Source organism: Microchirus variegatus (assembly GCF_963457635.1).
Source record: "Microchirus variegatus genome assembly, chromosome: 14".
Taxonomy (NCBI): Eukaryota; Metazoa; Chordata; class Actinopteri; order Pleuronectiformes; family Soleidae; genus Microchirus; species Microchirus variegatus.
Genome location: NC_139815.1, coordinates 19,082,863 through 19,110,520, shown reverse-complemented (window position 1 = coordinate 19,110,520; position 27,658 = coordinate 19,082,863). Strand labels below are relative to the sequence as shown.

Genomic DNA, 27,658 nt, shown 5'->3' with positions numbered 1-27,658 from the left:
CGCATTCCTCTTTACGCGAACGAGTCCCCGGCGCGAGACGGCGTTTATTTGACATTATCGCACGGTTGTTGCCCTCGAATTTGCGCAAAACTGATATTTACCGCGCGCTCGATCACCCAGGCTACTTTAATCCGCGGCAAAGAGGCAGCAACACAGATCTAGATGAAAATCCAACACGGGGAAATTCCTCCGCGCAGCGCGCCATTGACTGTAAAGACCTTTCAACTTAACAAAAACTGAAGTTGACAAACGTATCCCCGTCGGCTGAAACTGTGAGAAAGAGTTTGTTTTTTTCTCTCTCTTTCGGCGGAGCGCGCAAAGCGAGAGGAGAAGACGATGCGGCACTCGGTGGAGGTTTTTGCGGGTCCGCGGGTGGTTTTGTGTAAATGAGCGACGGCTGTAGCGCAGCGTTTTGTTTTGATTTCCATGTGAAACGCAATTAGTGCTCCGCGGCGCTGCTCGCTAGTTTGGCTGGCGGAGCGGAGCTACACTCTCTCAACTTGTTCCTGCACAACATGGAGCACTACCAGGAGGAACTGGGACTCCGTGCCAGCAAACTGATGGAGGACCTTTCCCTGTACGAAGCCTACAATGACGGGATGTACAACTCGAGGAGAGACTTGGTGATCAGCCCCGATTTAGACTTTTCGGCACCGGCGGTGGCGGATCATAAAAGTACGCCAATGAATGGCACCTCTGTGCTTCACCAGCAGCATCACACTGTGGAGAATTTCACGTCTGGAAACAAAGTGTACAACGCGGCTCCTGTGCGCCCCGTGAACTGCAACCGGGCCGTCCCCGTGGACTTCTGTACCCCGCAAAGAGACGCTGTGTACGGGGAGGAGAGCTGCTGCACGAAGTCCGAGGTGGCTCTGCCGTGCTACACGGGCCCGTCACAGGAGAGACACCGCAGGTTCTCTCTGGAGGCGCAGGGCCACAGGTACAGCACCGGCTCCGCCTTCGACGGCGTGCCGCTCCACAAACCGGCGGCTCTACCCGGCAACAGGTGCAACAGCGTGTGCATCACCAGCAGCCACGACGGCAGGTACAACGCCGCCAGTCCTCGGTCCAGTCTGGCATCGTCTCTGTCCTCACAGGAGCAGAGTAAGCATGCCAGTCCTAGATCGAGCATCAGCAGCCCGCGTACCAGTCTGGTGGTGCCGGGTCAGGACAGGTACACCAGCCCCAGGTCTAGTTTAGTCCACTGTGAGGGCAGCAGTGCCCTCAGCCCCAGATCCAGTTATGCAAGCACCGCCAGCGACACGAGTAAGCACTCCAGTCCGCGGGCCAGCCTCAACAGCTGCGACTGCTGCAGCAAACCCAGCAGCAACCGCACCAGCGGCATCAGCATGGGCTACGACCAGAGGCACAACAGCCCCAGGTCCAGCACGGCCAGCCAGTACTCCTTCACCACCAGCCCCAGGTCCAGCTACTCCGACTCACGGTACGGGCCCGTAGTCAACCATGATCTGGAGGGTGCGATACTACACGCGGCGCCGCTGGCGAGCCCCCGCTCGAGCATCTGCAGCCAGGACGGGAGCGCCAGACCGGGGACCACCGCGAACTGCGTGGTCAGTCCCCGCTCCAGCATCTCCAGCCACAGCTCCAGAAGCTCCCGCAGCTCCAGAGGGTCAATGAGCGCGTACCCCGACCTGCAGCTGCCCTCGCCCAGGTCCTCCATGCTGGGGAGCAGTTTACACGAGGACACGCTGCTGCAGGAGTTTGGAGACTCCAACGGGATCCAGACTCGCATCCACCTGCAGGTGCTGTCGGCGGTGCCCGAGCCCCAGCAGCAGCATCAGCAGCATCACTCCCCGCAGACTGCAGGGAGTGTGGAGATGACTGCGGGCTCATCACCGTCATTTACTTATGGCGTGTCCTCAAAACCCACTTCCTCGAGCCATAGGTTTAAGTTACCCTACCAGGTGACTCCCAGCCGGGAGAGTGGGCCGAGCCAGGCGGAGAGGCGGCTGGAGGCGCTCACCCTGGAGCTGGAGAAGGAGTTAGAGATGCACATGAAGAAGGAATACTTTGGTACGTAATATTCATTACAGGATTGATTTCATTTCAATATTTGATGTGAGACAACACATCAAAACATATGCAACATGTAGGGAAGGGCAACAATTCAATAACAATACACAGTGTGCTATAAATATGATATTTAGGCATTGCAGAAACACAGTGAGGTATAATACGTGCAATCATATTCAAAATTTACCCCGGATTTGTGGCCGTTAGTCGTTTTCTTTCCATTAAAAAAGTTTAAAACCACAATTTTGTGTCAAATTTCACCCTATCATGCCAAGTATAGGTATCACCTGATATGAAAACCAGCCCTAGCAACATGTAAGGTTCACTGGCTTAGTTTTCATCACATGTGCCTGTAAGGTGTAAGATGCTGATGCTGTGGTCCTGACTCCATCCCCACACATCAGCCTTCTCCTCTCAGGGCTCTAGAAAAGCCCTGCTGTGTCTCCTCCACAGAAAAAACAAACATTTTTTATAAAAGTGCTTCAAACTATAGTGCTGGAAGATATCGCCAAGAACGTCACAATGAAAGCCTATATCACTAATTATCAAGACAAATGACAGATAATAAGACAAAATTAACCGTGGTTTTTAACTTCTGTATGGACAGCAAACACCAGACGCTTGCTTAACGGAGAAACATTTCACACACCAGAGGCACAACGTTTATAGAAATTATGTTCTCAGATGATATTGAAGGGAGACTTACTGCATTATTTACTGTTGATGAATTATTGCCCAGCCCTACATGAAGTTAAAACATGTCCCAATATTGTTGTATTGTAACCACTGATTTTGTGTGGCAGTAATACGTGTTCTAAATATCATGCATATCGCAAAGAAAACACGTGTGAGTGTTTTCTGTTGTGTTGCCTCTGCAGGCTCTGTATGCAACATGCAAACGCTACATGACCACGAGCGCTCTCCCTCTTTGGCAGATAAGAGTGGCTTTTGCAGGGCAGCACTAATTTCTGTCTTGGCAGAGGTGAAATTTGCTCAGTGCTGCACCTCGCTGAATGGAGTCCTCTGTTCTTTGCAGGGCAGACACCCAGAACCGTGTGGTCTGGGTTTGTGGAAAATGCATTTATCCTCTGGAGCATGGAGTAAAGACTGTGGTCAAGTGCAATTTGAGAGTTACAGTAGGGGGTGGGGGGGGGGGATGTGAATCTCACACTGGGGTCCATCTGAAGTGAAAATGCTTACTCTTTTATGGCATCTGAAAGGTGTTTTTTTTTAAATGAAAACATTTTCTGGCAGAGGTTTTTTCGACTTCCTCGACTGAGCTTTGTGGTGTGTTTCTGTGTGATGAGGGAGTTTGAGGCTGAGTATGTTTGCCTCGGCAGCAGTTAAGTGCAGAGGAAGTCGCTGTCTACCTTTGAATTAGCAGCCAGACAAATGGCCGAAGCCAGATAACAGTGGCTTGTTTTATAGCCAGTGCACTTGCTCGGAGTGAGGCTGAGACAGCTGTTGATTTGTTCCAGAGAAGCAGGTGAGAGGAGGAGGATGATGGAAGACAGGGGGAGAGGTGTGTGTGTGTGTGTGTGTGTGTGTGTGTGTGTGTGGGGGGGGGGGGGTGATAGAGAAAGAAGCAAGAGAGTGGAAATGGAGATGGAGAGAGGGAGACAGAAGAATGCAGTCGGACACTCCTCACACCAGGTCCAATAGAGACTGCTCTGTTTCCGTAGCAACAGTGGAGAAATTAATCGGCATGTTTTTTTTGGGGGGGGGGGCTGGGTGGAGTAGTGTCCTACACACCCTTGTCTTATGTGGCCTCTGTTTGTTGTGATGGCGAAGAAGCTGTGAATCAACAGCTGGTTCCAGTACAGGCCTGGAATTAAAGTGGCAGAGTGAGGCCCATCATCCCCACCCTCTTTACCCCCCCCCCCCTCGCCGCTCCACCTCCACCACCATTCTGCCCCGACTCCCCCGCGAAGCCCTTCATTAACCAGCCAGTGGGGAGTGGGGGCAACACCAGACACTTGGCACACGATCTTGGCTGGCGGGCCAGACATAGTTGGTGGGGGTCAAGTCTGATCACCTGCCCAGAATTATAATGGCAGTAGTCATGCACATGCCTGACGCACACATGCTGACTTGTGTACAGCAGCACACTGGCCTGCTCTGTGCGTTGCGCTACACCCACTATTTGACGCGCATGCACAAATTGCCGCCCCACTTTATGTTTGAAGACGATGCACGGCAGGCTTTGATGCTTTGATGCTGGTAGCAAATTTGACACTTGCAGTGTTATCGCTTCTTCAACACATGCAGATTCATTTTGAAATGAATTGATTTTTGCCACACTTGGAAACCATGAAATGGCACTGTGTAATCTGCATTTAATCTATCTATAAATGCACTCTTCTGTTTGTTTGTTTGTTTGTTTGATTGACGGCGCTCACATAACCCGCTCATACCTTCAGAAGCTGGTTTGATATTGAGCCATAAGGAGTCAAAGAAGAAGTCACTGAATACATTTACATGAAATTAGAAACAAATCTTATTGTAAGAGCCATTTTTGTTGTTTTTTATTAATTTAGCAGGAGGATAAGCTCTCCATTCGACAAAGGTGATATACCTCAGGTTGGTTGTTGCTCAGTCTGGAGAAGCATGCAGTTTTTTTTGACTGTATATAATGCTTTGGGTTTACAGAACGGAAGGAATAGAAACTTTAATTTTGTTGGAGAATCTTTTATTTTTCAGAACCTGTCAGCAGCAACTGCCGTGGCCATTTTTGATTGGCAAAAAAGCCACGACACAAATTATTGTGCAAGTCTGACTAAAATCACACTTTGAAAATACATTTAAACATGTTATTCTGACTGAAGGTTCACTGGATTGAATATAGGACAAATTGAAATAACCTTGAATTACTTCACATTAAGCACAGGCTGTAATAATGTTGGCTGTTAATCTCTTCTTTTATGGGAGTAGACTATTTTTTTTACACCATCAGAGCTTTATATTTTTGAAATGGCTGGCTTTGATAAATGCATCAGTACAAATGTGTTGTTAATAGTGTGGTAGTTTAAAAAATATATATAAAAAGTTACTGTATTGGTCTGGTATGTGTTTTGGTAGATCCTCATGGTGGTGATAAAAGTAGTGTTTCAGACAAGAAATAGTGGTATCAAGCAAAAGAAAGATGTTTAAGCAGAGGTGCTTCCAAATAACAGTTTAATTTCTAAAGTACAAGACTCTGTGTGCATTGAGTGATGCTGTTTCACTTGTAACACCAGGAAACACATACATTCCTGTCCTGGCCACATGGCCATGTTATTAAACTGGACACATGAGAGATCCAGCATTCTGTTTAAAATGAATAACAGGAGCACTTCAGAAATGTTCTTTGCAGTCTTGTAAAATAATAACCACATCCTCACTCATGAGACCCTTTGAGACGTCAAGCGTGTGAGGAAATCATTACATTATTGTCTCTTTGCTGTTGATTTTAGTGGTTTTCTCACTCCCAGCACAACTCCAGTGTAGTTTCAAACGGAGTGAATTAAACAAATTGATCTTGTTGTATAAATAAAGCATAGTTTTTTCAGTGTAGCTGTTGGATAAGGAGTCAAAGTAAAAGATCCAAGTCTGTAACAACACTGCCATACATTAGAAATGCAAGGAAGGAGGGATGCAGTCCTTATACAGCTGTTTTTTTTAAATCATGACACATGATAATAGTGAATAAAAATTGATGTGTATGGTGAACGCACACTCCTGATATCTTGAATAAGAGGTTTAATGCTGCTCTCTGCACATCCAAGCTTCCAACCAAAGTTTAAAAGAAGTTGTCCTCATTCCCTTCTTCTTATTATTACCTCCGTCAGACTTTATCACTGAAGTTCTTAATCTACAGTTCTTCTACTATTAGTAATTTCCAACAGGCTGTACATGGAGAGATGCAGGGCTTCCTTCCACAGCTCTCAGTTCCTCATCATATTTCGAAGTTCTTCATGACCACTCGAAGTTCTTTATCACAGTTCTTCTCATCCGCTCATCTCCGTAGTCTCATCTTCTTTCAAAGTTCTCCACCCGAACACTTTCTCGTCCCCTTATAAAGCTTTTCCATGATTCAGTTCTAGCACTACTCGACTCAGCTTGGTATCAGGAAACGTCGCTTTCCATTACTTCATAGTACCTCCTCAATGTAGGTTGGGTCGTCACAGCAAGGCTGAGCGTAGTTTTGTCAGGATCTTCTGATCAGCCACCAAACGCAGGAACATCTGCACCTCGTCGACGGGCCACAGTCTTTTTTTTTTTTGACACATTAGCCACGTATGCTCGCTGTAACGCTCGTGCCGTTTCTGTAAAAATGGCAGGTTAGATTCTTGTGCCAAACTCATGACTCTTCCAGTGACTATACTCCACTAATCGATCACATTTTCCAAAAAAAGCACCAAATAAAAACCATGTCGAGGCGAGTAGTGCTAGAACTGTATAGTGGAGACACGCCATTTGTCTCTTTGTCACTGTCCAAGTTCTCCTTTATTCTCATTCTCGCTCCCCAAACACCATGGGCTCTTCCTCTCCCAAAGCTCCACTTTGCAATTGAAACAGTGATTGACTATTGACTGAAATACAAATACATTATCTAATGTAATGTGTGTAATGCAAGCATCAAATGCTTGTGTTTATGTGCATTGAAGCAGATGTGGAGAGTCAGGTTTACCTCCAGGTTGCTACATATAAAGCCTTTTTTGTCAAGGCCACACTGTGCTTATAGTGTTGTTAAAACAGGTGGCCGAAATACAGCACTTACAAAATGGACAAATCAATAGACAAACAGCATACCACCAAATCTGACGATGACTGGTTTTCAGGCTGAATCATATACATTTCATACAGAAGGAATGTGTCGCACTGTATTTTTCCTCCGCCCGTCTACAATTAGCCGTAACACAATATTACTACATCAAAAGAAGCACGTGTCTATTCCTGTCATCGAAAAAATTCCCAGGGAGGGAAGGCAAGCGTGGAAACAGAACAGCAACAAACACCTGGCGTGATAATGGAGAGCGATGCTCATGGGCCTTTATTTTAAAAAAAAAAGTGAAAATTACTCTGGCTCAGGTTTAGCTTGTCTGCCTTTTGTAAACATAACACATTAACATGAAAGGGAACTTGGCTTATAACTGGAGGGTTGCTGGTTCAAGTCCCCACCTGGTCAAAGCAAGGTGCCCAACCCCCATTACTCTCTGGGCCACTGCTCATAATTCTAGGAAGATTTCTAGTAGAGGATTGGTTCAATGCAGAGAAGGACTAACTGAATTTAATTTTAATAGTTGTGGAATCAGAGACTATTGATGCACTTGATAAATACTGATAAATAATTTTACAATATTAGGTACATGGGACTTTTATATATATGGTGGCTGTATCAGTTTGGTCCATGTGCTACAAGGTCCGATCTGTTGTGCACTCAGAGATGCAAACCTTGGTCATAACGAGTGGTAATTTGAGTTATTGTTGCCAGTTATTGATCCCTTTTTATAATTTCAAACCAGTCTGGACATGTATGGACATTTCCATCCACAGAACTGCTGCTTACGTGATAATTTCTAACTTTATCTGTAAACACTAGAGACGATTGTGTGTCAAAACGGCAGTTGATCAGCGGTTTCTGGAAAAACTCACACCAAGAACAACCATGCTATGTTCAAAGTCACTTAAATCCCCTCTCTTCCACATTCTCATGCTTGGTTTTGAACTTCAGCACCTCATCATTCTGCAATGTGTACATCACTAAAATGCATCGATGTGCAGCAGTTGAACAGGCGTACGTAATCGAGTCAGTGGGTTCATTATTCGGATCGTTTTCTTATTGATAGAAAACTAAATGTTGTTTATTTATTCATATATTTACAGTCATCATCTCATTGAGTCAATAGAAAAATAGCTTTCTTTTGACTAAGTGACCTCAAGTTGCCTGAGTGATGACTAAGAAACACAGAAGTGACCTATAGGCCGGACCAGAATGTGTCAGGAGTCTTATGATGAAGAACTTCATAATTATCGAACAATGATTGTGTGACAGAAAATGATTCATGTATCGTTGACAGCTTTGTTCAGCTGGTTTGCTAAAGTACATACACCAATCTGTGTGTACTTTTCCTACTTTTCATTTCATCTTTTAAATAATTTACTTATTCAGTCCCTATATTGCAATAACGGAAAACCTATTGCGTAAGCACAGTCACAACCAGAAAATGCAAATATTTGGTATTGATCCCGCTTAATTGGTTTGTAAGACTCGTCGCCTTTGGGTGGTTTTCCCTGTTCCCCTGTTCCGCTGTCAGTTCTTTTACAGAGTTTGTACCAGATAATTTATGAAAGAGAAACGACTGCCTCAAATATCCCAGGAGTTTCACAATTGCATCACAGAAAGCTCCCGAAGTCTTTCAAAAAAAAAAAAAAAAGTAAAGATAATGATCTGGCTGTGGCCGTGCGTGAGGTGTGCAGCAAGCCTCCATGTTGGGGATCTTGAGAGATCTGGTGTCCTGTGGTCACTGTGACCCTGGACTCACCCCACCCAGGCATTGACCCTGCACTCCCTCAGGAATGTGACCCCCGGTGGAGGTCGTCTTGTGCGTTGAGAGTTGGAGGTTGTTGGTCTGCTCCGTCCAAATACGTTTTAGCCTCTGCCCCGCAATCTTGTTTCTTCATCAGAGGTCACAGCATCACAGCGTGTACATGTGGATGCGTTGGCCAGGCAGTGCATTACTCATCTGGGTCTTAGGACTGGCAGTGTAACGGTAAAAGCTCTGTCATTGATTCTTGATAAAAAGTTTATTTCCCCAGTGACACAGTCTCCCTGTCATGCATCATCTACCGCAGACGGCTCACTGTATCTGGGTGAGGAAACAGTTGTTGCGCAGGTGGGAGCAGGCACCGCGAAGCCCCACGACAAAGTACCACATCAGGTTTCTCATTGACCCATTTACCATACTCGCCAGGATGAATCATTTTCTGCCTCGGCTGGTTATTTCAGCAGCTTTTCAGTCGGTATCTGATTACAGTGGTGAGGTTTTTTGTTTGTGACGCTGTCAGTGAAATGGGACCAACACAGTTAATTACATAGTTAAATGTTGCAGGAGTTTTCATAGATTATGTGATTATGTTGTTGTTGTTTTTTTTTCCAAGACTTGCATACATTTTAGTTTTGGTTGACCTTGTTTCTCCTCCAATTATGTAATGTATCTGTCTTTTAGTAAATATATTGATTGACAGTTTTCAATGGATGTCAATTATGGCCCAAGAAAGTAATTGTTAGAATTTGTTGGTGATTCAGACATGGTTCAGGATTCAGGATATTTGTTAACCCTGTCAATAGTGGAGTAGGTTTGGTCTCTGGTTTGGTCCCTTGGTCTTGTTAGTGTGACCTTGACTACATTCTTATAAATAAAAGTGCCAAGTAGGACCATATAAGGTTCTTTGGCTTGTCCTCATAGGAGAACCCTCTTTGGCTCCAGGTAGAACCTTTTTACAAAGATTCCACCTGTCCAACCCATTATTCAGGAAATAAGGGTTTTAAAGGGTTCTCTGGGTCAAAAACAGTTCTTACTGGAACCATTAGTGTTACCAAGAACACTTGAAAAACCCTTTCTCCGGGAAAGGGTTTTTCAGAAGCAAATGGTAGAACCTCAGGCCTTGTAGAAGGACCCTTTTGGAACCCTTATTTCTAAGAGTGTACAACACAAGAATCCTGTTATAAGGAAAAGCAAATAGAGATCTTTCTGACATCGCCTATAATTATCAGCTGTCCTCGAGTAGCCCTCAAATTGTACAGTATGAGACTGAATTTTGGGTTAACCATCTGCAACTGCAATAAAATGACCAGCTAATAGCCTCAATACTGGAAAGCAGTCAGATATTCCTAGCTTCCACAATTAAGGCACAAATAATAGGCACAGTTGAGCATCTTTTACATCTCCTGTCTCGTGATTTATCTTTGAAATGTTTTGCTTTGTTGATGCTTCACTTGCTTTGACATCTCTGAACTTCATTGTCGCTCAGACGACATCAAAAGACGCCCAGAGAACAAGGGCTGAAATCAGCCTCGGGAAACACAGCAGCGATGGTATTTGTAGCATCGCTACATATTAGATTTCACAGTCTGTGGCATAATTACAGGAACGCACACAGGGTTTGGTAGACTCATTTTGTTTTATCAGCTTTCCAGCAAAGCTCCGTGTCTCCAGGACTGCACGTCGTCTAGTGATTGTTTGATTTTTATGACGCACACATGTTAGTTAAATATTCACACAGTCTCAAATGCTGTAGGTAATAATAACATTTCGCATTGAGTATAGTGAAATCGCTGCAGTGCTTTGTGCTGAGTCAGAGAATCGTGTACATCTGACAAAGTTAAAACCCCACAAAGACAGAAGTGCTTTAAATGATTCCCAGATTGTTTTTGTCACCACAGGATCTTTCTTTCTTTTCCAATTTCATACACCACTGGGGTCACCTACACAATTTTTTGGTGTTTTCCATTAAACGTCACACTTTTATTCATCAAAAGAGTTGCAAAATGAATAGAAAATATAGTCAAGACATTGACAAGATTAGAAATAATGATTTTTATTCCAAATAATAATTTTGCCCTTCAAACTTTGCTTTCGTCAAAGAACCAGCAAAACTGTTTTCAGCTGTGCTAACATCATTGCACAAGGGTTTTCAAATAACCCAATAGCCTTCTAATGTGATTAGCAAACACAATGTACCATTAGAACACTGGAAATGGGCCTCTATACACCTATGTACATATTCCATTAAAAATTAGACGTTTGCAGCTAGAATAATTTACCACATTAACGATGTACAGAGTGTATTTCTGATTCATTTAATGTTATATTCATTGAAAAAAAGTGCTTTTCCTTCAAAAATAAGGAAATTTCTACAGTAATGGTTGTATACTTGTTATATTTCTAAGCACAGAGTATATTTATTAGAATTTAACATTAAATAATTGTCCTCTTGTTTCTTAACAGGTATCTGTGTCAAATGTGGGAAAGGGGTGTACGGAGCCAGCCAAGCCTGCCAGGCCATGGGGAACCTGTACCACACAAACTGCTTCACCTGTTGCTCCTGCGGTGAGTTTTTAACCATCCCGTCTCTTATTGTGAGTTACCAGGGCGTGAATAACGTGTGGTCACCTTTGTTTTATTTCAGCTTCAGTGTTGTCGTCTTGTATGAAATATATCTGCCTGACGCCTTATTGACTACCTGCAGTTGCCAGACTTTATTTAACGTCTTTGTTTTGCTTCACGTCCCAAATATGCTTCATTAGCCCCTAGTTTTTCATGTATAATATGATCATTCAAGTTGTGGAGTTTATGAAGAGCATTTTATATTGTCTTGATGGATTTATATGTGTTTAAGTCAGGTTTGAACCAATATTACATGACAGTTTAATCCTTCAAAAATGTTTGGATATCGTCTGTGGTTTGTCAGTTTTTGATTTGTGTGTGTATGGTGGGGTGCCCTATAGCGCACTATGCATTTTAGGCTATGACTTCTGGTGTCACATAAAAGCTTATAAATGGGAAAAAAATAAAGTTAAAACCAATGCAAACAGCTTTGTGACTAAATGACTAAAAACACAAAGAAGACTGCACTAAAAGTTTCAGAAATTCACTCTACTGCTCAAAAAACCCTGTGTCTGACAGTATTGCTTGGTCAAGCCCATTTTCAGATAAAGGACACAGACACTGCAAATAGCTGGTATTTAAAGTCAGTTCCTAATATAAATATTATATAATATAAACATGATATTTTAATATTGAACTAGGTCAGAGACACCTGTGAAGAACTTACATGAGCTCAAGCCAGACAACTGAAACATCCCCAACTGAATCACATCAAATCAAGACCTTGCTCTATGTGTGTGTGTGTGTGGGTGGGTGTGTGTGTGTGTGTGTGTTCGGATGCCCTTGTCACCGGACTCCAATCTTCCTCTCCTGTTTCTAAGGGAAACAGAGGAAGATAGGGAGAGAGAGCTTTTTAGCCAGGTAACTCCATTCATAGGTGCGCTATGCATGGATACTGATCCTCCACTCCACCCACCCTAGGCTGTGGAACGAGCGCCTATAATTTACATGTAACCAAAGCCACATACTTTCTGATTTATTGTGTGTCTGAAGAAAGTGGGGCCAGATGCTGAGTGTCCTGTTGCTGTGAGTGGAGTGAGGGGTTTGGGGGGAGGAGGAGGAGGAGGGCGGGTGCTGTGGAAAAGAAGCCTCTGATTTGTTTGAAGGTGAAACAGCTATCTTAACTTTCCGTGTTCTGGGTCTGTGTTCCACTCACGCATACACGTCCATGGTTTTATGTATTCAAACGTTAGGCTCTGCCTCGGACTGGTGTCCCACACATTACTGGTGCCACGTTCTCACTCACTCATCTTCTATCTACACCTTTCTCCTCCATGTGAGGGTCGCGGTGGGGCGCCGGTGCCGATCCCAGCTGACATAGGGCAACAGGCGGGGATTCACCCTGGACAGTTCGCCAGTCCATCACAGGGACACACACAGAGACAAACAAACCATCCACTTACTCTCACACTCACACATAATATGGTTAATTTATGGCGTCAATTTGCCCCAATCCCCAAATCTGCATGTTTTCGGACTGTGGGAGGAACTCGGAGAACGCAGAGAAAACCAGATATCGATAAATGTATTGACGGTGTTTCAGTGCTTGTGTCATGTTTTCAAGGGTCTATGTAGAAGTCATCTAAAAAAAAAAGAAGTAACAAAATGTGATCTGCAAGATTACCAGATTATATCCTCTGCAGCTTAAAAACACCAAAATTAGAAGACATTCGTGGAGTTTTAAAAACACTGTTAATCCTTCTCTTTCTTATAATTTGCGGCTGGCTGCGCACTGAATGCTGCCCTCCACGTGTTTGATGTATTTAATCACAGTTCAAAGTTCTTTATCACCTTCTTATTACATTTTCTTCTCATCTTCTCATCTCCTTAGTCTCATCCTTCTTTATTGCAGCTCCCGAACGCATTTCAAAGTTCTCCCTCACTCTCATCCTCATTCTTTCATCCTCATCCTTGTGCCCTAATCCCTCTGGATTCTTGCTCTCATCTCCTCAAGTCTTTCTCTTGTCGTTGAATATCAGTGCAGTCCTTCCATAACGCTCAAAGTTCCTCAACGGAGATCAAAGCTCCCCATTCCAGATAAAAGTCCTTCTTTTTCTCAAAGTTTTTGTCCCTTTATTCATTAATTGTCTACAGATTTATGAGGATTCGCTGGGAGCTGGAGCCAATCCCAGAGGAGGGGTACGGTATGGTCAGTTTAGATTGTCCAATTAACCTCTACGTGTTTTTGGACTGACTCATATATAGACCTGATTTTTTAAAACAGCAGTTGACTCCAGTTGTTTGAATCTCTGTGGATTTCCTGAGGTCCCCTTTTCAAATAATAGAAAATGCAGAAGATCCACGTTCTGTGCTCGTAATGAGACGTTCTTGTTGGCTTCGCAGGCAATCTTCGCCTCTCAAGATGGTTTGTCAGTAATGTAAACTCTGATGTATCATTTGACCTCGTGTGAATGGAAATGTTTGCTTTTAAGCACAGTTTTGAAGGCCTCTGAGATGTTAAGCTTTCAATGTGGCTGCACTTGTCATAACACACTCCAGTGATTTATCAGGGGATGTGTTCTTATGTCCCTGTTTGTTTTGGGTTTTTTTCCCTTTTGGTTTTTTTTTTGGAGTAGGGTCCTCCTGCAGTCTGGAGCTCCAAAGTGAGGCTGAGTTTGCTGAGACATTGCTCGCTGGTAGCCTTGGGCTTTGTTTAACCATGCATAATTGAGCCCTCCTCTTGGCTTACTCCCATGGTTGCACCCTTTTTTCATACAGTGGCCAAGAATGCAAACTACCCCCTCCACTTCAGCCGGCCTTCCCTGGAGGACCTCAATCAGACAGTCACAAAGTGTACCAGACCTGCTTATCAGACGGGGCAAGTCTGTAATGGGCTCGCATTAAACGGCAGATGCACGGAGAAGTGCATTTACAGTCACGCAAAGTTTTATACACAAAAGGAGTTTGTCCTTGAACAAAATGTCTCCATTTTTACATTGCACACGTGGGATGAAAGTAAAGCCCGGGCTGAACAATCAATCATAAAATCTAAATTTGAACGTTTGATTGTTGTATTTTTGATTTCATTTAGATGCAATACATAAAAGTTAGAACCAATTCATAGCTTTTAAAGTTCTCATCATTATTGCATTATAGTAGTCGATAATGTAGTCTTGCAAGTTATCTTTTTAAAGCTGTAGTGTGTAACTTTCACGTCACTCTCACTTAATGACAGAGCAGGTAACAGGTCAAATGAGACAGAGACAGCCTAAAAATGAGAAAGAGACAGTTTCAGTGGTTTCAGCTGCTAAAAATAAACCTGGATGTTCAGTAGGAGTTCACAGTCTTCCCAAAATGTGCTCTCCTCCAACAGCAATCAAGCGCTCCCTGAACAGCAGCCTGAATATGCACCTGCATGCCGCTTTTCCACTACACAGTCTGGACACGGCATGGCTCGACTCTACACAGTTTGGTTGCTTTTCCATTATGATAAAGTACCTGCTCGACGTGGGCAGAGTCATCACAGCACGGCCGCATGAAACTGTTGTGACGTTGTTTTATACGCGACACACACAAACTAGTGACGTGTAAAGCAGTTTTTTCTCCCGATGTATTCATTGTAATCATTAGAATCAGTTAAATAAAAAGGTTTATTCACAGAATCGTTCAGTACTTCCTGCATGACCGACAGAAGAGGTTGTGATGCTATCGCCTACTAGTGCTGTCACTAAATACGCCAAACTCCTTGCAGAGATTATCGCATGTCCTGTCTTCAGGGTTTTGAAGTCTTTTTAACTGATCTGCAGGTTCAGCAATGTTCAGTTTGATTCCTGTGTCAAACATTGAGTTCTTCGACTCTTCCAGTGGCAAAACTCTGACCAATCGGTCGTCATCACTTTTTTTCATCACACAGTTTGCTCGGAACCTTGCCAGAGCAGGTACTGAAAAAGCCGTGCCAGAAGTGCATAGTGGAAAAGCGCTAATAGCTGCTTCTGTCTCCTTTACCATGCAGCTCCTCTTCAATTCCTGGATGTAGTCTGACCAAAGTAACTCAAAGTCAAAAGATATACAACACCTAACTTACCAAAGTATAATAGAAACACACATCAGAAGACACTGTTACTTCTTTAGTCTCTCTCTGTCATCACAGTCACCTAAATCACCTTTCTTCCCCATGCTGATGCTCTGTTTGAATTTCAGCAGCTTGTGTTGACCACGTCTCCATCCCTAAATGCATCAAGTTGCTGCCACGTCTTTGGCTGATTTAGATATTTGTGTGAAGCAGCAAGCAGGAAGTGTGTAACAAGCAGTTTGTGCCAACTTAAGAGCACAGTGAGTGTACATTAATCTTCCTACACATCAGATTTGGTTTATTCACGAAAAATAATGTGAAACATCAGTCCTCTTTCTCTTGGGCCAACACACAGTTCCATGACGAGCTCCGATTCTTAAAAGACGAAAACACAGCAACAGACAGACTTACGATGTGCGGAGGTCGGGGTCTTAAAGCCTTAGTCACGGTGCTGTGAACAAGTCGAGTGAGAGGTGAGAGTCATCGTAGTGTATCGCTGCAAATCACGATGAGACGGCTGACTAAGCGACCACTTTATTAGGCAACGTCTACATTGAAGAATGTAGACTTGTTCAAGATGCACTTGCTGGAGTTCAAACTGAGCATCAGGATGGGGAAGCAACGCGTTTTTTTAACGTGGCATGGTTGTTAAACTACCTGATCTGCTGGAGTTTGCAAGCTCAAATATCACTACAGTTTGCAGAGAATGGTCTGAAAAAGAGAAAACATCCAAAAAATACCCTATTGATGTCAAACATCAAAGAATGGCCAGACAGAAAGTTACAAACAAGGTGTATTGAAAGCCATCTCTTCATGCACAAAACATTAATCTGTGTACCTAATAAAATGGATGACCTTATTCCATCTTATTTAGGTCCATTCAGTCTGAATTTGATCGTTTATTCAATATTTGACATACTTTGTTTCATATTTACCTTTATTTTAAGTTTAATTAAAAATGAAAGTCTGTGTCTGAGGGCGATAAGAATGGATTGTGTTCATTTTTTGGGGGGTTTTTCTGCAGTGTTGTGCAGTGACAAAAGGGCAGAGGAAAGACGGGCAGGCAGGGAGCCCTCCCTCCCTCCCCCTCCCTTCCTCGGTGAGGGAAGCGGGTGTTGGAGAGGTGCAGGGGGTTGAATGGGACCAGCTAGTGACCTCAGGCAGAAAGAATGTCCCCGTTTGCTCAGTCGGCCCGCTCCCCTAGCAGCGCTCCACACAGTCGTCAGCGCCAAGGCCTTTTGTGTTCACCTTTCAGACCCTAAACTCCAGAGCAGAGGCCACAGACGAGCACACAGCAACACCTCGCAGCCCCTGCTGCTGCACTGTTCACCAGAGTCTCACTGTTCCTGTGAGTTTAGCCTCTCCAAACGCCCGGCTTTGAAAACAGTGTCTCCTAAGAGTTGCATCACACGGAGCTCCCTTCCTCGGTCCTGCTTTTTTTTTCTCCTTCTCTCTCCCTCTCTCTCTTTGCTCCATGCTACCAAAATGCTAATTGCCGCTCAGTCTCAAACTCTTAAAAGTCGCACCTATTGTGTGGACAGCATTCCTCAGCCGCTCCAGCCGTTTATGCGGGTGTTAATGTATTGCCATCTCCCGGCATTGTGACAGAGTGTTTGTGTGTGACATACAGGGATTACATAAATTTCAGTGTTAAAAAGACGTGGAGGGGAGTAGCGGGGGTGTCGACACATCTTTCCCATGCTGGGACACCCATAAAATCAATGGTAGTTGGGTACGACAATTAAATCTGACTAATCCACGCAGATTTATGAGATCCTTGTGCTTCATCTGCGTCGGGTGAAGTCATCGCACTGCTGCCGGAGCTGCTGTTGAATGAATTTGACCGGGGGAGCTGTGAGTGCTGCAGAAGCCTGTTCACGGCTGAATTTTATTAAATTTGCGATGAAATAGGGCCTCGAATTGAGCCTGGACCCACTTTCATGTGGGAAAGGTTTTGCATGTTATAAAAAAAAGAAGACACAATTCAAAAGACTAAAGAAGTGATGTCTGAAAGTTCGCCTCGGTGTCTCGCATCTTGACAAATGATTGTTTTTACTGGATAATCATTACATTGATGCATTTCAATGGTCCGAACTCTGCTCGTGATTGTGCATGTGTCAAAGTTTGGGACATCCTCCCTCCAGTCAGCTATTGTTGGTCTGTCTGTGAGCAGTGCACAATGGCAGCATAGGGAAGAGATTCAGGGTGGGGTGGGTGGTGTAGGGGGGGGGGGGGGGTTAGGGTTTGGAAAGCAGTCTGCTGTATTGATTGTTTATGGGTTGTGAATGGATTCCTGTTGGGATCAATGGTCCAAGTAATTAAATTGGGACATGAGCAGAATGTTGGCCAGCCATCTGCTCTGCACCGACGCTTTGCTGTGGCCGTAAAAACATATGAGAAAGGGGCATAATATACAGTATTCTGTATTCTCATTCACGCACATTCAGGTTTTACATGATTTTTAGAGCAAGCACATGCAGAAACACAACAATTAGGAGATATGTTTTTAGTTTGTTTTGTTATACAGTATTTGTAGAAACGAAAACACTATGCACCAAAATAACGTTTTTCTTTTTTTAACCTACTTATTGTGACCATCCCAAAAATGCCCTCTTCTCTAATTCCAATGGTGCAACTTGGTAATGTGACATAAACTTTGCCTTTAAACTGTTTCAATTCCCTGTAGCTGACGAAATATCTTTTAATTTCCTCGCTCGTAAATCACAACAGCTTCTATTGGTTTTCTTCCCTCAGTTCTGTTTACAGTCCCAAACTTTGTGTGGATTAATGTTGGTTTGCCCTTAATTCCATTTATCATTCTGTTTGCACTGGACTCAACTGAATTTGCCCATTAAAAATAACTTGGCATGAGCAATTCTCTGTAGTGAGAGTGTGATAAGACGTGTCCACAGAGCTGTGGAAAGGTCCTTAGCTCTTTTTTTTTTATTGACCTGGTTTTGTACATTGTGTGAAAATGTAATCTCCAACCACATGCCACAGTGTTTGTCCACACAGTCTTGGCCATGAAGTACTTCTGCGACAGCATGTCCTCTAAACTCGTGAATGTCCTCTTCTTTCCAGGGAGGAGGTTGCGAGGGAAAGCATTCTACAATGTCAACGGGAAGGTCTACTGCGAGGAGGATTTCCTGGTGAGTCATCTTTGCATCAGCGGCTATTGGTTTTTCGGTGCGTGACGAGCAGCGGCGACGACATTTAAAAAAACAAAAAACAAATTCAGCGCTGGATATGCATGCCAATACTCCAGTGTTTGGAGACAAGGGAAATAGACATTTGAAAATGCTGCTGGCTCTGTTTTCTTTTGAAAACTCAGAGGCTGAATTTTAGTCTGGACAGACAGATACGGAGACCTTCAAAAACGATGAACCACAGTAAACCACATTCACTTCCTGACTATCAGTCGTGAATGAAAACCTCTGTTAACTCTTACTTTCCTCCTTTACCTCCTCATCAGTCAAAACAGACCGCTTTGATCATACTTTTCACCATTTTTGTTTCTTTTTAGTTTTTAATCTCTTAAAACGTAGCAAAGAACCTCCAGTGAAGAGAATTGGCTTACTGCTGACATGCGTTTACCTGCATGTTAAAAGCATGTTAAAAGTCTGATTTAAGTCGGACTAAGACGATAATCTGGTTCTCTTAATGTCATGTGAACATCTTAGTCCGACTAAGACTTGCTCAATTTTAGTTAGACTAAGACAATCATTTGGTTTCCTTAATGTCATGTAAACATGTAGTCCGACTAAGAATAGCTCAATTTTAGTCGGACTAAGACAATCATTTGGTTTCTTTAATGTCATGTGAACATCTTAGTCCGACTAAGACTTGCTCAATTTTAGTTGGACTAAGACAATAATTTGGTTTCCTTAATGTCATGTAAACACGTTAGTCCGACTAAGAATAGCTCGATTTTAGACGGGCTAAGACAATAATTTGGTTTTCTTAATGTCATGTAAACATGTTAGTCCGACTAATTCTAGCTTGGTTTTAGTCGGATTAACATGTTTACATGACATACCTGGATACGGCGGTTCATAGTCTGATTACTCTTGCATGTATACGCTTAGTCCGACTGGAGTCAGACTTGCCGTTCTGCGCATGCAGCATAATTTCCTCAACGGTCTTCCTCAACGCATAGACCGCAGTACTGTTGTCGGAAATTATATGGTGACGCCGTCGTTCTTCAGACAACACAGCAACCACAAGAGCCATGCTCGATCTAATTTGTGTCACAATGAACATGTACAGCACGTGCGAAACATACAGGACCAGCCGTTCGATGTTTGTTGTTCTGTTACATAAAGGTCAACGGGAAACTTATTCAATACACACAAGCTTATAGAGAGACTCTTATAGTCAGACTCTGCAAGTTGTCCAATTGCCCGTCTTAGTCGGACTATGGCCTTAGCTGGATTAAAAGTGAGAAGGTAAACGTACTGACCAGTGTACCTGGATGCTCATGTGATACACAGTACCTTTTTAGGATGTGTGTTAGCATAGATGCAGATTATTTCTAGGTGTTGTTGACAGTTTTCTCTCCGAAACACACAATTTTCAAAGGGAAACAAAATAGACTATTACTGTAGCCAGAGATTAGCTGATAGCACCCTATCATCGCCTTGTGGAGGGGGGTAACGAGGAAGGGGTGCAGCGGAGAACAAGAGATTAGGATCTCCGGCTGCATTCTGCAAACCTCTAGAGGAAACAGACATTGCAGCTACAATTAGAAGGAAAGCACCACGCCTCCAATCCACACTAATTTACCCCAAATTTCCCAAAGGAGCTCAATTACCCCACGTGCTGCCTGCCAGCACTTACAATTAAGAGTGGGGAGGAGATGTGTTGGACAGCTGTAGCTCTCAGGTCCATCTGCTTCAGGTTAACAGGGCAAGACACGGGGGCCTGCTCTCACGGCGATCACTGTCGGGAATATTGTCATACTACAGTTTAAAGTTCCGGTGTGTAAGAATTAAGAGACATGTAATAGTGAGACTGTAGTTGGGGACAAATGGAGGACTCCTCACCGGTCCCTCCGGTGTCAGTGGCCGTCATGCCAGAAAGGATGTAAACACTGCCTCGCATGATGTTTTCTTCTCCTTCCTTTTTTGTACTGTACAAAACTGACATTAATAATTAATATTCAAAACCGTTTTTATTTTTATTTTAACCATTTGTACAGGTTGTCTCATTGAGACCTGTTTCAAGACAAACGGTGAACAACAAGTACAGTGAAATCAAAGTGTCAAGCGGTCAGATCAGATTAAAATGCAAGAACAGGAACAAGTTTCCAGAGATTTTTCATAAAATGTGACACAAATGTGAACATGAAGAGGAAGAAGCATGCAAAAAAAGGTTCCTGTAACTGTTTTATAACAGCTTCATATCCAAAACAAGAACCTCACAACTCATGCCCTAATCTGCTGTCAGAACTTCCTGTTTATGGGCAGTTTCCCCCCACTCAGACTTTAACACGTTGATCTGTTGGGAAATACTGAAATTCCTGTTTTGCCATTTACAGTCAAGTCAGGGGCCTCTCCGTGATAGACTGATGCTCGAGGTCAGATGAGACTAATCTTCTTCCACGTTGCTGTTAGGGCTCAGACTTGGTTAGTCTGGTCCCGTCACCTCAGGGCGTCTGAGGGGCGGGGATGAGGGGGTTGACGGCAGATGGTAGATCTGGAGGGGAGATGTCAGGGGCCGGGCTGCCCATCACAACCCCTTATCGGCAGGTCTTTTGTTTCCTGTAACATAGACTAGGTTTCCAATTAAAAGAAAACAAATTTGAGCCAGTTTTTCAAATGTTCGGTGAGAGAAAATGTACATTTGTGCGTTTCCATCAGCTCATGTGAAGTGAATATTGGAGTTGGTTCAATAAGATAAGCAGTAGGTGGTGGTGCCGAACCTCATCTCATATCACCATTGAAGGTGCGTTTTGATGATGGAAATAAAAGCTATTTTTCCAAATGTGGAAGCCACACGATTTCTAATCGTCCAACTTTAATTGATAAAACTTTTTTCCATTGCACTTGTCCACATCTGCCTTTTGTCTTATGTACAAATAGAAAATGTGCATTTAAACCGGCTGATGGAAAGCCACCTTATATTTACATCTCACTTTATCGAAACCAAACAATTTAATAAGAAGCTGGACCGGATTCTGGACGTTTATAACAGACCGGACCGTGTCTCCCGTGCACTGTTCCAAAACCATTATTCTCTCGTCACTGAGCCGTTACATAACGCTGTGTAACGGAGCATACGGGACTCGCAGCAAACTTCCTCCTTGGACTCATCACTGCGCTTGCTCTCTCCTCCACACTCCAGTGCTCAGACTTACCACAACAAAAGAAATAATCTATCCTTTATTTTCTTTTTCAAATCCTCAACAATAACTCCCCTCCGACACTCACTGCCCTATTTACTAGATCTTTCTCTTGCATTTCTTCCACACAAAAAGTAACTTCAAACAATAATATAAATGCTATTTCTTGCTCAGTTTGAGTCCTTTTTTATAGTGTGTGTATATTATGTTTGTGTGTATGATGTTTTGCTTTGTTCTTGTTGATTATTTTGTTTGGGTTTTTAATTCCACTTTTAATTGAGCCAAGTTCAATCAATTAAAAACAGAAGGCACTTCATGTCCAAACCGGACAAATCCACCATGAAAACAATGTAACTGAATGTCAGCAGTTAGAATGGGATTAATGTATTTAATGAGTCTCTGTGGGTCAACAATGACAGAAACCTGTTGCTGTTAATTTAAAGAGCTCAGCAGCACCCTCTATAGGTGATTCTGAGGGTGAAGCATGCATCCGAACCAGTTTATGTGCCACTGGTAATGATAATTAATCCCGTGTTTTCGTCTCATCCACAGTACTCTGGTTTCCAGCAGACGGCTGAGAAGTGCTTTGTGTGTGGTCACCTCATCATGGAGATGGTAAGAGCTTTATCACATGGACGACAGAGAGTCCACAAGGTACAAGGTGATAGGAGTGTGTTTGCTATTATATAACTGGACCAGCAAAGGCCTTATCCTGATTAAAAGTAATAATATTTCTTATTCCACCTTCTTTCCTTTGTAAGTTACCGACACACAGTAGCTTCCATTGTTCTTATCCGTGCTCATCTTGACACATATTTTTATTTTTAATCTGGACTTCGAGGATTGATGGTAGCTTATTGGACGATTCTACGTGAACTCTCACTGCTGCTGTTGTTTTTCCACCTGCGTGTGGGTGTTTCAGATCCTCCAGGCGTTGGGCAGGTCCTACCATCCAGGCTGTTTCCGCTGCGTCGTGTGCAAAGAGGGTCTGGACGGAGTGCCTTTCACCGTGGACGTGGAGAACAATATCTACTGTGTAAAAGACTACCACACGTAAGGAGAACGCCTCCGCTCGCTGCACTGATTAAAATGAAACGCGTGGAAACATGGAAACACAAAATGAAGGATTATTTGTTTGTTTGAACTTGTTTAGTTACGTGTGTTTTAATTGGCAAATAAATGTGTAGAATAATAATGTAATTTACATCATGCAGACACTGATGTTAATGTATAATTTATTTCTTTTAAGTAAGCTTTAGGCGGTTTTTGTAACACTTTTTTTTTTATCGTGTTTGTTGTAATTTGCCTGACAACCCGATTAGGGGTTGGTGATATATCGTGAATTAATAAATTCAAGTAACAGTTCCTGCCAGTTTCTAACTTCCTTAATGTAAAGGAAGCTACATTAAGAGACTCTCCGTCCACGCCCAAAACATAGACTTTATGCACTTTGTTCTGTGTTGTGAATAACTAGAGAAAACCGGCACTTTTAACTTTTCACAGACGTTTTTGTCGTCTTCAGTTAGACTGATATCGTGATGCATCGCTGCGTGATTGTCTCGCAATGTATTGATTGTGACAGAATTGTTGTATCGTGTTATTATTGGTATCATGGACCATGTATCGCATATCGTGAGGTACCTTGTGATTCCCACCCCTAAGTAAAGTCTGATTTAAAATATTTTTTTATTGATGGCAATTGAAAATGTTAACAAATAACCTTTTAAAAAAACATGTTTTAGAGACAAATTACAATCTCTAAAGTTTTAATTGTCTTTTGTTGTCTCTTTCGCGACAGGGTTTTCGCTCCCAAGTGTGCCTCCTGCAACCAGCCTATTCTTCCAGCACAGGTCAGGATCTGTCTGAATGTCTGAATGAATGCGTACATGTCATATACCTTAAGGTTGTCATCAGCAATGTCAGGAACAAGGAAATGTATTGAAGCGGATAACAAAACTAAATGTTAGAATCTTAAATGTTAAATAGCAAATAAAGGACCAGCTGTTTCCCCCTGGGCTGGTATGGATTAGGATTACGCCACACCATTATTAGTAGTTTTATCAATATTAAACATTCGAATAAGTGATATCTCTTCATCTCTTAGCGTCTAAATGGATTCAAGAGCAGCAAAAGGTTATCGAGATGAAACTTGACATTAAACTCACTTTACTGAGACACTGCACTGATGTAATGTAAAGGTCTTACTAACAAAGGTGTTTGTGTCACCAGGGCTCGGAGGAAACCATCCGGGTTGTTTCTATGGACAAGGACTATCATGTGGAGTGTTACCACTGTGAGGTGAGTCTCCACTCTGTACGCTCTCAGTTTGTAATTTGACTTTTGCCAGGTCAGTTGACGAAATGAAACCTGGACCGTAAACTCTTAAGTTTGTGGCCGACATACAGACAACAAACAACACATTTATGAGACCGCCTGTCATAAAAACGAGAAAACACAAATCTTACAAATGCTTGTTTAAAACTAAACAATTTTATTGTTATTTATATGGCAAATAAGAAACTGAATTCACCTTTTTAAACCCCAAACTTCAGAAATGAATCATGCATAACACTCAACCACTAAAACAAAAGTGAGAGCGCAGACCTCTGCCAAGGAAGCTCAGCCCCCCACAAAATAGCGATAAAAATAGTGATAGCGTGTACGGATCACACCCAAAATTTAAGCATTTTGTTTCTGGTCCCATTGTGGACATTTCCTGAACATTTCATCCAAATCCATCTGCTATTTTTCAAGTTATGTTGCTAACAGACAAACAAACTCCGGCAAAAACATATACCTCCTGGCGGAGGTCAATAACTATAGCTATATATATATATATATATATATATATATATATATATGTATATGTATATGTATATATATATATGTATATGTATATGTATATGTATATATATATATATGTATATGTATATGTATATATATATATATATATATGTATATGTATATGTATATGTATATATATGTAGTATGGATGGTATAATCAAGAAATACATGTACACATTTAAACAAATGTGTAAATTTGAAAACTCATGGATAACAATAATGATTATAATTTATATAAAAAGAAATTTAAATAAATGAAATTATATAAAAAAAACATATCATTTCATTTAAAGAGCTTCTACACACTGATGTAAACACATTCACTTGTTTCCTTAAACACAGTGAACCTGGGAAATTAAAAACCTGGGTTATAAATGGTGTGATGGGACTAGACTTTGTACTAGTGAGGGTGAATCACTCCTCTGGTGGAATGAAAGACACGCACACACACGCACACACACACACACACAGACAGATAACAATTCAAGGTTAAAGCACAACACCGTGACTCACTGACAAAGCACATTCCAGCATCGAGCGCTGAACTCAGCTGGGGACATGTTGCTTAAACCAGACTTGTGACATCCCAGTCATCAGACGGCGTGCGTTTATGATTGACATTTATTGCCACCCTTCAGTAATCCTGTATCTTGTATTGAGTTGTAAACACTGAGTTTAGAAACAGGTGATTCCCTTTTGTCAACACGAGCAGAACAACACCTGTTAAATTCTCAGGATGGCTCACATTCCTCCGCTTCGTGGAATTGGATCGCGTGTTGTTATGTAAGCAGTGGGTTAATGATTCAGCCGACCTCTGGAGGACAGAGGAAGGGCAAAAGTCCTGAGATTAATCATCCTGAAGAAGGTCCATCATCACATGTTTTAACAAAAACATTACAGATCAATCAGTCCCATTTTATTTGTAGTCGCAATACAGAAATACCAACATAAAGTAAAGAAAATGGAATATTAGCTTAGTTTTAGTCTTGGTTAAAAGCTTTTTAACTTAAGGAAATCTATTCCAGAGGAAAGAAAATGCACATCGCTGATCAGGAGATTCCGGTGAGGTTCACATGTGCTTCCTGAGACTTTATAATCTGACATACAGTATGAATTTTCAGCAGTTTTATGCCGGGTGTGAGTCATGGTGGAAGCGTAGCGGTCACGTCGCTGCAGAGTGTTCAGGCTCATAGCCTCGAGTCTCATCCCTCAGACGTGCAGAGAATTCTTTACCATTCAGTCATAAAGGCATGAAATATGTATACTGTTTTGGCCACTGTTTTCTCCTCAACTCAAAAGTCAAGATCGTGGATTGTTGCACCAATCTGGTTTCATTCTTAGTGACTGAACCGTCGTGAAAAAATCTGCCACGGTGTCGTTTTGAGTTACTTGTATCAGAGCTTTGCTGTGAGTCTGGATGCAAACTTCAGTGTCATGAGTCACGACAGTAGCTGATATGAAGTGATGACTGATACAAAAACGTGATCTACCTCTGACCTCCTCAGGAGCTTTGGTGATCTGGTAGAATGCTCACAACTACCCACCTCCATCTTGATTTTTTGAATAAAAAACAGCCAGTGAATATATATATACATACTGTATATATATAGCTGTCTGTTATATAAGTCTGTCTATGTCAACACAACAGCACTGTTTCCTGTCACATTAGCGTTGGTTTGGTTGCTCAAGTCCAAGGGTGTTGTACTCAAATGACCTGAGGGCCAATGAGCGTCCAATCTAGTCAAGAGGGGGCCGGGCCTAGAGGAAAAAAAGTGGGTAATGCGATAACTAACATCACAATATTCCATCATGATGTCGCAATAAAGATGTTCTTAATGGTATTTCATAGTATTTCAACGTAGAAGTGCTTGTTTTTGATATGGAACGACGTGCACTTCAGTATGATGACAAGTTTATGACGCAAAATAAATCTGCGAATGTCAAAAACAGAGAAATAAATCAAAATTTCAGTCATAACGACGTAATAACATGAGCTTTTATATATACATCATTAATAATGTGACTTAATTTTGAAGGCAATACATATATATTACATATACAGTATTATATGTGTATATATGTATGTATATATAATACTGTGATGGTAATTTCAAGTGAAAGTCCTAAAACGTTTATATATTATATATCATAAATATTTAGTATTAAATTGTGTTTAAACACATGATATTAAGTGGTGGGTCGCGTGTAACTGATTGGGGGGCTGCATATGACCTGAGAAACATATAGAGAGTTGTGTTTGTGACCGGTTTAATCAGCATTTTCAACTCAATCAACTCATTTTGCAGTGGGTTTTAATGTTACAGATATTTGTTCATATTCAAAGAGTAATTGAACTACTTTTTTCAGGTTCAAACCAGTGTATATGTGCATCTAGTGGGGTTATTTCTTGATCCAGGTGCAAATATTGACATTATACATGTTGGGATAAAACTCCCTCTGGTCAAACACAAGCTACTGTATTTACATTTTAACCGTTGACTATTTTAGTTCATGCTTTCGTCATTTGTGCGCTGTTTTCTCACACTCTTGTCGGATCAGCTCTCTCCTTCCCTCAGGGCAGTTCGAGGGGCTTTAGTTACACTTTAAAGGTTACACCCTATAGCTTTAAAGGTGGGTTTCAGGGTTTCTCACTCCTGGTCTTGGAGAGAGCCACTGTCCTGTATGTTTTTGATGTTTTTCCCTGCTCCAACAAAAACACCTAAAACATGCAGAGTGAGAAACCCTGCTTTACATGATGATGCACATGCAGGTTTGGTTTTTAATTGTTCGATTGTCTTCATGTGTCTTCAAAAGGACTGTGGTCTGAAGCTGAACGACGAGGAGGGTCACCGCTGTTATCCACTGGAGGGACACCTGCTCTGCCACAGCTGCCACATCCACCGACTGCAGTCGCAGGTCCCGGCTCACCCGCCTCCCAGCTACCCCCTCCATGTCACTGAACTGTGAGCGGAGAGGAAGGCTTGGGCAAGCAACCAAGCCCTACCTCCCCAGGTGATCCGGGACAGCCAGGTCGTGGCAAACACACAGAGGTGCAGCTCCCACTACAAGCCCTGCTGTCATATGACAAGGCTGGGCTCTCCATCTGTGGTCCTCTCCTCCTCCTCCTCCTCCCCCGTCCTTTCGGGTGCCTAACCCTAAAAGCCAACACGGCGGCTCATCCAGAGGCCCCTGGTGACGTCACACCTTCTGACCTCTGCACATTCATCAAACAGAGCGGGAGAGAGAGCACAAACTGGTCTCTCTCCCTAACTTCCCCTT

General features: G+C 42.6%; 1 protein-coding gene across 1 annotated transcript; it reads left to right on the top strand.

The window, feature by feature from the left end:
- Positions 1-515: 515 nt before the first annotated feature.
- On the top strand, positions 516-27,346 carry wtip (WT1 interacting protein; the record flags this gene model as incomplete). Its single annotated transcript, XM_083901241.1, has 8 exons — positions 516-2,034; positions 11,025-11,126; positions 18,277-18,344; positions 22,088-22,150; positions 22,458-22,588; positions 23,334-23,385; positions 23,765-23,833; positions 27,194-27,346. The coding sequence occupies 8 exons, from the start codon at positions 516-518 to the stop codon at positions 27,344-27,346; spliced, it is 2,157 nt and encodes a 718-aa protein (XP_083757367.1).
- Positions 27,347-27,658: the final 312 nt, after the last annotated feature.